General features: G+C 56.1%; 1 protein-coding gene across 5 annotated transcripts in view; it reads left to right on the top strand.

The window, feature by feature from the left end:
- IKZF1 (IKAROS family zinc finger 1) overlaps nucleotides 1-9,055 on the top strand; it is a 107,230-nt gene extending 98,175 nt beyond the window's left edge. For 4 of the 5 annotated variants that reach the window (XM_066238638.1, XM_066238640.1, XM_066238637.1 and 1 more), the window contains one exon: nucleotides 7,159-9,055. In XM_066238638.1, coding sequence (XP_066094735.1) covers nucleotides 7,159-7,871 — 713 coding nt within the window. In that variant the 3' untranslated portion in view covers nucleotides 7,872-9,055. The remainder of the gene's footprint in view (nucleotides 1-7,158) is intronic. The other variant, XM_066238636.1, reaches the window with a different exon arrangement.
- The last annotated feature ends 723 nt before the right edge of the window (nucleotides 9,056-9,778 follow it).

The raw sequence follows: 9,778 nt of genomic DNA, 5'->3' as shown, positions 1-9,778 counted from the left end.
GTCTGGTCCCTCCGGTCCCTCTCAGCCTCTGTACAGCCACCCTGTGTGTCCTTCATGTGGATGTGTCCCTGGGCCCCTCCGGCCCCTCTCAGCCTCTGTACAGATACCCTGTGTGTCCTTCATGTGGATGTGTCCCTGGGCCCCTCCGGCCCCTCTCAGCCTCTGTACAGCCACCCTGTGTGTCCTTCATGTGGATGTGTCTCTGGGCCCCTCCGGCCCCTCTCAGCCTCTGTACAGCCACCCTGTGTGTCCTTCATGTGGATGTGTCCCTGGGCCCCTCCGGCCCCTCTCAGCCTCTGTACAGACACCCCGTGTGTCCTTCATGTGGATGTGTCCCTGGGCCCCTCCGGCCCCTCTCAGCCTCTGTACAGATACCCTGTGTGTCCTTCATGTGGATGTGTCCCTGGGCCCCTCCGGCCCCTCTCAGCCTCTGTACAGCCACCCTGTGTGTCCTTCATGTGGATGTGTCTCTGGGCCCCTCCGGCCCCTCTCAGCCTCTGTACAGACACCCCATGTGTCCTTCATGTGGATGTGTCTCTGGGCCCCTCCGGCCCCTCTCAGCCTCTGTACAGACACCCCGTGTGTCCTTCATGTGGATGTGTCTCTGGGCCTCTCCGGTCCCTCTCAGCTTCTGTACAGACACCCCGTGTGTCCTTCATGTGGATGTGTCTCTGGGCCCCTCCGGCCCCTCTCAGCCTCTGTACAGACGCCCCGTGTGTCCTTCATGTGGATGTGTCCCTGGGCCCCTCCGGCCCCTCTCAGCCTCTGTACAGATGCCCCGTGTGTCCTTCGTGTGCAGGGAGGAGCTGTTGTCATAGGCGCCGGCCGGGGGTGGAGCGTGGAGAGCGTACCAGGTGTGCGGTCAAGGGGCCGGCCGGCCACCTGGAAGGAGCCCCTGCCTGGACTCTGTCCCCCGCCCTGTGCAGCGGCCTCCGGCCCAGGGCTATTACTCTGAGGACTGAACGGTGTGGTGGGTGTGGCCCTGCTCCTCACACTGGGAGGCGCCTGAGCCCCGACCCGGGGGCTGCTGGTGTTTTCATGCTGAGTGTGGCTCAGAATTTTTGCTTAACGGCCGTGTGACCTGTGGTTAAAAATTCTTTCATTGAACTTTGATGTGAGTGTCAACAGGAATTTATTTGGTGGGCGACCTCCCCCTCCTCCACTGTCGTGGGTGATCTCGTTGCCCCTGAGAGAGTCAGTCAGACAGGTAAATGGGACGAGGGACCACGTCAGAAAGGGGTTGATGTCACGTAGCCACGCTCGCCGCTGTTTTCTATCTGTCTGGTGATTGTGGTGAGGAAAAAAAATAGGTTTTTGAAATCGCAGAAGGGGAAAGAGAAGAGAGAAATAACAATGATGAATATTCCTGCCACCCCGTTATAATCATCTCAGTCGATGTCCAAATGTATGTTTCTTCTTTTGTAATTAATAATAAAAAACCTTATTGTATTATTACAATGACCTATGGTTAATACAGAGACTTTTAATGCAAAGATGAATGTTTTCAAATCACCACAAAACCCAACGTCCAGAAGTGAGCGGATATTAAGCGTCACCGAGACTCAGTCTCAGTATTTTTTTTTTTTTTTATTTCTTGCGTGTGTCTGTGAGCAGAGAGGAGGAGGGGGGGAGGATGGAGAGAGGTGGAAATGAAAGGAAGATTCGGTCCTGGGGTAGGCGCTACTTCAGATGAAACATCACACTGATAAAGTCTTAAATTTACGAGGTAAACGTGAACTGAACCGGCAAACAAATGTTTTCCCACAAAAAGAAGAAAGATCATCTTAAAGCCTTTCTCCAAGATTAAAGGGATAGATTACAAAAAAAAAAAAAAAAAAAAAAAAAACACGTTCAAACCTGACGTCACGTTTGACTCGTCTGTATCGCGGCCGCCCCGTGTCCACTGACCCACTGAGAAATGAGGACCGCCTTCCCCCTGCTCCCCACTCTACAGTGAGGTTTCTGTGCTTACCTGGCCCAGAGCGGCGTCACTTCCAACTGTATCCTGTGAACAGGGTTCTCAGAGGTCAGCGGTGTGTTCGTGACTCCGTATTTACGTTCCTCAAAGGCTCAGACCCACTCCCTTTACTGTGAGTTTGTTTGTTTTATTTTATTTATTTTTTCAGTGGCGGCTGACCTTTTGCCATCGGATGAGTTTCAGGTGTCTCTGGTTCTCTTTACCACCTGGGTCAATCTCTTCAGTCATTGAACTTGACAGTCGTGCAAATTGTTTTTGAGAAGGTTCGCTGGGCCCTCCACGCCCACAGCTGTTTTGTGTCTGAGGAAGGATGCCTGTGCCTCTCTACCTGTAGGGACTCCTGGCTGAGAGCGTACGGTCACCCCTTTTGGGCCCCCCACCCCGAGAGCGTACGGTCACCCCTTTTTGGGCCCCACTCCCCCACACCCCCTGAGCACTTTTCAGAGCTTGTCGTGAGGAGGAGGATGGTGAGATTTTTTCACTTTCTGCCTAAATGCCTGAAGAGTTCTCTTATTATTATTATTTTTTTTTAACCTTTAAGTTAAATATCCTCCCTAGGATGTGACTTGGGGTTTTGCGTGCTGAGTAAAAATTTCCTGCCATTTTAATGTGGGGGATTCCTCTTTTCTTTCTTTTCTTTTTTTTTCTTTCTGGGAAATTCTCTTTTCTATAAAGGCACCTGTTGTCCCATCTAATTGTGGCCTCAAGGGTACCAGAGGTCCTATGTGGGATCACTGGTCTTCTTTGTCCGTTAACATTTCCTGTGTGTTTGTTTTTTCCTCTCTCACATTTAGTAACACTGTTACTATCTTGTGTGTTTCTCTTCCATGTCAGTAACTCCGTGTCTAGTGGTTTCTGTTCTGTTCCTTGCTGCCTCGGATCCATGCATTCATTCTGTAATAATGAATTCATTCTGTTTGGACATTTTGTTTCCTGACATCTGTAGTCTCCCCCCCCCCTTTTTTTTTATCTCATTCTATTGTTTTACCACGCTGTCTTTTAGGGGTTCTTTTTGTTGTTGTTGTTGTTTTGTTTTGTTTTTTGGGTTTTTTTTTTTTACTGAGTCCATATCACGAAGCCGTCGTGAGCTATTTCCTCTCTTCTTTGAATTGAGCAGTCCTCCTAGGACGGCTCGGTGGTTTGCCTTACTTCCTTTCCGTCTTGGTACCGCGAGCAAATATTTTCACAGTAACCAAGACATGGCTTTTCATCTCGCTCGCCCTACTTGGGCTGATAATAGCTTGATTGATGTTTCAACATCCTTCCCACTGTATCTGAGACCACTTTTTCCCCTTGTGAGACTTTTCTAAATCTTGAAAGAACACCCAGGATGGCGGGGGGGGGGGAGGGTCAGGTGAGGCTGAGGGTAGCCTTTGTTGAAAGACAATATCTCTCTCTCTCTCTCTCTCTCTCTCTCTCTCGGGTTCTCATTCACACATGCTGATTTTGGGTGTCATTCCCTGAACTCCTCACTGTCCCTGGTTGGGAAGTGCTGCCCATCGCCAGGGGATGTGCTGATGCTTTGGGCAGTGTCCCCCTCAAGTTAGAACACAGAGGACGTCACTCCTGTAGAGAGAGACAACCTCAGGCACCGCTCATCCAGTGTTGCCTGGTTCTCACTAGCAGAAGCTTCAGCTGTTTTTGATCAGAAGTGGGGGGAAAAAACACCTATTTCATTAACGCTCTCCAGATACAAGGGTATTAGGGCCGACGCGGAGGAGGGCGCTGCTTCACACTCGCGGATTTGGGGAGCGAGATTCCCCCCGCGGTATCCACGCGCTGCCGTCTGTCCCGTGCCGGAACACCTAGCTTGGCCCTTGACGCGTTCCGTGTTGCGACAGAACACGCTTTTTTCTTCGTTACCTGCTTGCCAAAGCGAGTGCGCTGTGTGGGCGTTTATTTCTCTCACTTGGCGGGATATCGGGGAAGAAGAGGAATCCCCGTGGGCTGTTTCAATATGCCGCGGTGACCTGAAACATATTTTTCCCCCCGACATCCATTTGTTGTTGATACTAAGCTTCGACAACAACAGATTTCAGCTAGGTTGCTTGGGAAACCGCAGAACCCTGGCTTGGGGGAAGGACAGAATTGGTCTGTGGGAAAGCGTCATTCCTGGCGGCGCTGTAAGCTCTGCCACACTTACTACAGTCGTCCACCAAGTCATGCTCCCCGGCCCTCCACACACACACACACACACACACACATGCACACACATGCACGCAGGCACACACACACACATACACACACATGCACACAAGCACACACACTCACACGTACACACACACATACACACATGCGCACGCACACTCACACATGCACGTGCACACACATACAACACGTGCACATACACACAGGCATGCACACACGCGTGCACAACACGCACACACACAACACGCACACTCGCGCGCACACACACACATACACACACGCACACACAACACACTTGCACACACATGCACACACATACACACACGCACACGCACACACACACTGTGGTTCCTGTGCTACTGCCCAGGGTCCCTCCGCTGACCTTCGACGGAGAGAAGCTGCATTTCCGCACCGCCCACCTTCCTCAGAAAGCTCCTCCTGGGCGGCGTCTTTCTGAGGACCACGTGGGCCGTTATCAGGGTGCGCGCCCCACTGATGGAAGAACTGAGTGGAAGCCGGGCCGTTATGTGATAAAATATTCACTACAAAATGAGAAGTGGGACCTGAAGATCCTTCCTAGGGTGACGGCTCCTTCTCCTGGGCTGTTACCGATGGTCACAGGTGTTTTTCTTCTCATTATTAATAAGTCGAGGAACGATGGGGGAGTTGGTCCCTCTGTGGCTAAGGTCCAGCAGTAGACTGGGATGGCTGGGGTCAGCGTGGGAGGTGGGGGGGGGGGTCCGCCTCTGCCGCCACACGTCCACCGGCCACCATCAGCTGTCACCGGGACAGTTGGGCAGCCTGGAAGTAATTCCTTTTCCTTTGTCCCCGCCCCAGTCTGATCTTCTCCTCGGTGACGGTGACGTGAGCAGGGCCCCCTCCTTCCAAGCCCTGTAGTGGCTTCTGTTTTCCTTCAGACAAGGCCACCGCTGCTGGGTCTAGCCCTGCCCACCGACCCGCCCCTGAAACCCACCCGCCCGCCCTGAGCCCAGGGCCCCAGCCCCACCACCCTCACCCATCCTGCCTGACTCCCTCTTACCCGTTTCCTCTTCCTGCTCTCACTGGGGGGCACAGAAGCCCCTCCTCTGGCTGACCCACCGTCCGCCTCCGTCTGCAGCCTGGGGGATGCCGCCCCAGCTAGCCCTCTTTGTCCTCGCAGGACGTGGGACACACTGTGTGGGCCAGCTTCGAGCTCCGTCCCCTGTCAGCTCTGGGCTGCTGAGGAAGGGCTCCGTTCCTACTTGCCCACCTCTCTGTCCCCACTGTCTGGCCCGTGGCAGGGGCTCAGTGACGATGTGTTGAAGTTAAGGACAGAGACAGAGTGAGAGATGAGAAGTAAACGCGTCCGGCCCCCCCCATGGCCTCACGCATTCTGACTAACTAGCCACCCCCGAAAGTAGACCGGGTCGGTAGTCCCGGCAGAGACCGCCAACACGACCAGGGGCTGTGCCCGTGAAGCCAAGCTTTCCTCCTGAACCCTGAACCGCTACCTCGCGGAGGTCTATAGGCGAGGACGTTCGCTTTATTTCTTTACGGAAACGTTCCCTTGAAAGCTCATCGCAAAGAGCCCAAGCGAGACCCTGGAGCAGGGGTCCCCAAACTACGGCCCGCGGGCCTCATGCGGCCCCCTGAGGCCATTTATCCCCCCCCCCGCCACACTTCCGGAAAGGGCACCTCTTTCATTGGTGGTCAGTGAGAGGAGCATAGTTCCCATTGAAATACTGGTCAGTTTGTTGATTTAAATTTACTTGTTCTTTATTTTAAATATTGTATTTGTTCCTGTTTTGTTTTTTTATTTTAAAATAAGGTATGTGCAGTGTGCATAGGGATTTGTTCATAGTTTTTTTTTATAGTCCGGCCTTCCAACGGTCTGAGGGACAGTGAACTGGCCCCCTGTGTAAAAAGTTTGGGGACCCCTGCCCTGGAGAGTTCAGCCTCCCCGGGGAGGAGAGCTTCCTGCGAGCCGGGGGAGCAGACCGGGAGTGTGTGTGTGTGGGCAGAGGGTCCTCGCCGGCCGGTCCTAGGCACGCCCTCTCCGGGCCTCCTTCACGCGCAGTCAGTTTCTGAAAGGACGGGGAGCGACACCCCCGTTCCCCTGGAGCTCGGTCTGCTCCGGGCTCTCGGCCGCGCCGTCGCTCTGCGGTGCCCCGTGGTGCCCCGTCTCCCTGCCGCTAACGAGCGGAGGCGGTGGGCTGCAGGTGCGGGGGACGTGGCCAGCAGCCGCTGCGTCTGAACATCCTCTTTCCCCCGAGTCAGAACCCCTCCAGCCGGGGGGGCTCTGTCACACAGAATAACCAGTCCTCACAGACGGCGATCACCAGGTACTCCAGCATCTGGAAGCTGCGGACTTAAAATACAGTATTCCAAATCGTTATTTTAAATAAATACGTTGCAGGCTTTGGCGCCTCATCACGTCGTTCACGTAGTTTCGTCACCTCAGTTTCTGACAAATTATAAATTACTTAGCACACTGAGTCAGATAGACCTCCTCTCAGATGTTAAGCTGAAACACAGTCATGTTTAATTATGTATGAAATTATGTGTAGCAGAGACGCCCCTTCGCTTAGTCCACTTGGACGTCTGCTCTTCAGGGGACCGGGACCACCTCGGTTTCACTGATTTCCTTGTAGTCAGTTGTCCACCGGAATTTCTTTACGTGGCGGCTCTGAGCCCACTGCCACGCGAGGTGCCCGTGGGCGGAGCTCTCTCAAGCTTGCCCTGTGTTGGGGGGTGTCCATGGTGCTGTCTGCGGACACCCGGGGTAGGGCAGCCCTGGGTGACACGCCGGGGTCGGGTGGCCCTGGGTGACACGCCGGGGTCGGGTGGCCCTGGGTGACACCCCGGGGTAGGGCGGCCCTGGGTGACACCCCGGGGTCGGGTGGCCCTGGGTGACACGCCGGGGTCGGGTGGCCCTGGGTGACACCCCGGGGTAGGGCGGCCCTGGGTGACACCCCGGGGTAGGGCGGCCCTGGGTGACGATTTCACACAGGCAGAGGTGACCGCCTTCACTGACTGTGCCCTGCTTCCCACAGGGGACAAGTGCCTGTCGGACGTGCCCTACGACGGCAGCAGCAGCTACGAGAAGGAGAACGAGATGATGCAGAGTCACGTGATGGACCAGGCCATCAACAACGCCATCAGCTACCTGGGGGCCGAGTCCCTGCGCCCGCTGGTGCAGACACCCCCCAGCGGCCCCGAGGTGGCCCCGGTCCTCAGCCCGCTGTACCAGCTGCACAAGCCGCACGGGGAGGGCCTGGGGCGGTCCAGCCACGCCGCCCAGGACAGCGCCGTGGAGAACCTGCTGCTGCTGTCCAAGGCCAAGTCCCTGTCCTCCGAGAGGGAGGCGTCCCCGAGCAACAGCTGCCAGGACTCCACGGACACGGAGAGCAACGCCGAGGACCAGCAGCGCGGCGGCCTCATCTACCTGACCAACCACATCAACCCCCACGCCCGCAACGGCCTGTCCATCAAGGAGGAGCACGCCGCCTACGACATGCTGCGGGCAGCCTCCGACAGCTCCCAGGACGCCTTCCGCGTCGTCGGCAGCGGCGGGGAGCCCCTGAAGGCCTACAAGTGCGAACACTGCCGCGTGCTCTTCCTGGACCACGTCATGTACACCATCCACATGGGCTGCCACGGCTTCCGGGATCCCTTCGAGTGTAACATGTGCGGCTACCACAGCCAGGACAGGTACGAGTTCTCATCCCACATCACGCGGGGGGAGCACCGTTTCCACCTGAGCTAAGGCCCCCCCCCCGGCGGCGTGGACTGGACCGGGACCGGGACCACAGCCAGGACAGGTACGAGTTCTCGTCCCACATCACGCGGGGGGAGCACCGTTTCCACCTGAGCTAAGGCCCCCCCCCCCCGGCGGCGTGGACTGGACCGGACCGGGACCGGGACGCTGTGCTTCCATTTCCCCAAGGTTTTTCCCTTCTGGTTATTTTTTTTCTTTTCTTTTCTTTTTTTATTAAGTTGGATGGCAGAGAATTTGATTTGCTTTTGGAAACGGGATTTTTATTGTTAGACACGGGGCCAGATGGGGAACTCCCCACCCCCCACCCCCAAACTGCTATATTGGGAGACTGCTAGCTGAAACTCCTTCCCCTGTTGTTCCTTGAGCCCCCTTTCTCCAAACCATGCGTCATTTTCCGAGAGCATTTTGTAAAAAAAAGAAGAAAAAGAAAAAGAAAAAACAAACAAAAAGAAAAACAGGCCAAAAGCCAGGAAGGAACAAGCTGGTCCCACATTGTTAGTTAAGCCCGGGATGCGCACCCCGGGTTCTGTTGTCCGAGACCCCAGAAGCAGTGGACTCGGCCCCCTGAGGTGTGGCCATGCAGATGGGCACGAGCAGGTGAGCCCAGCGGGAGGGGCCCCCGACCCAGCTGGGCCTCTGCCGTGTGTCCCCCATGCCTCGTAGGACACGGAGCAGCCTCCCCCAGTCGATGGAAGTAGCCCTCCCACTGAGTAGCAACAGCCCAGCTTCTGTCCAGGCACTGCCCAGCGTGCCCTGGCGGAGGGGACAGATCGCCCCTCATCGAGAACCCCCGCTCTGACGGAATTCTAGACCGCCAAATGGTCTAGGCAACAGCGCCCGGAGAACTTCCCAGTCCGCCGTCTGGAGTCTGACGCCTGGCCCTCCGGAACCATTACAGATTCTATGAACAGAATTGACGCCCTTCGGGAACGAACCTTCTCATCTGTTTCATGGAAAGGATGGAACCCAGAGAGGGGGGTCTTCTCAAGCCAGGGGCGTCTTGGCTCCCAGAAGACGGTGGCGTTCTGAACCTGGAGGTGAAGCCCGCTGTCCCCCTTTAGACCGAGGCACGCTGGTCCACCTGACAAAGGGACAGAGGACCTGGGGCTGTGTCCCCCTTTAGACCGAGGCACGGTGGTCCACCTGACAAAGGGACAGAGGACCTGGGGCTGTGGGCAGCTTCGATTCCGTGTCCAACCACAAGAGAAAGAGGCGCCCGTCCCAGGGAGCCTGTTCACGCAGAGAGACGCCTCCGGTTCTTGGTGTGCTGGCCAGTGTCACATGCCCCTGGGCTGCCCAAACCAGCCCACAGGGTCAAGTCGGTCGACGGGAGTCCTTTTTAGAGGCTTCGCGCCTCGGACGCCGGAACTGTACATAGTGGCTGCAGGAATTCTTTCCGGAACCTCTCCTCCCCCCCCCCCCCCCGTTTCCTCTCTCGTTGCCTTTTTGTAGCCAACGCGGCCGTCACTTCCCACACGGGTTCTGTTGGGGTTTGGCCCGGGACCGCCCATTTTCTTCTTCTTAGGAACATTGTATTTAAATAAGGTTTCCTATCATTAAATTATGTTGCAAAGGTTGCCGTCCTCTCGTGCCCAGAGCTGTAACCTGTCTCTCCCAGCCCGGTAGCAGGAAGACGCTGCATGCCCTCTCTGCCTTTCTGTTCTGCGGTCGTTGCTGCTGTGGGAGTGGGGGGGCTGTGCGTCTTTGGGGACCGCTGTGTACAGAAGAAGTGCGCCCGGGGTTTCTCATCCACGCTCCCCCGCCCCCCATGTGGAAAACAGATCTCCGAGGGAGGAGGGTGACGAGGAGCGTGTCGAGCTGCTGCTGATGACTGGGGAATTCTGCCACTTAGCCTTCCGGGCTCTCCCCTGCCTCCAGCTTCCCCGGGGCTGCAG

Source organism: Saccopteryx bilineata, chromosome 7 (assembly GCF_036850765.1).
Source record: "Saccopteryx bilineata isolate mSacBil1 chromosome 7, mSacBil1_pri_phased_curated, whole genome shotgun sequence".
NCBI lineage: Eukaryota > Metazoa > Chordata > Mammalia > Chiroptera > Emballonuridae > Saccopteryx > Saccopteryx bilineata.
This window is presented reverse-complemented; position numbering and strand designations above follow the sequence as displayed.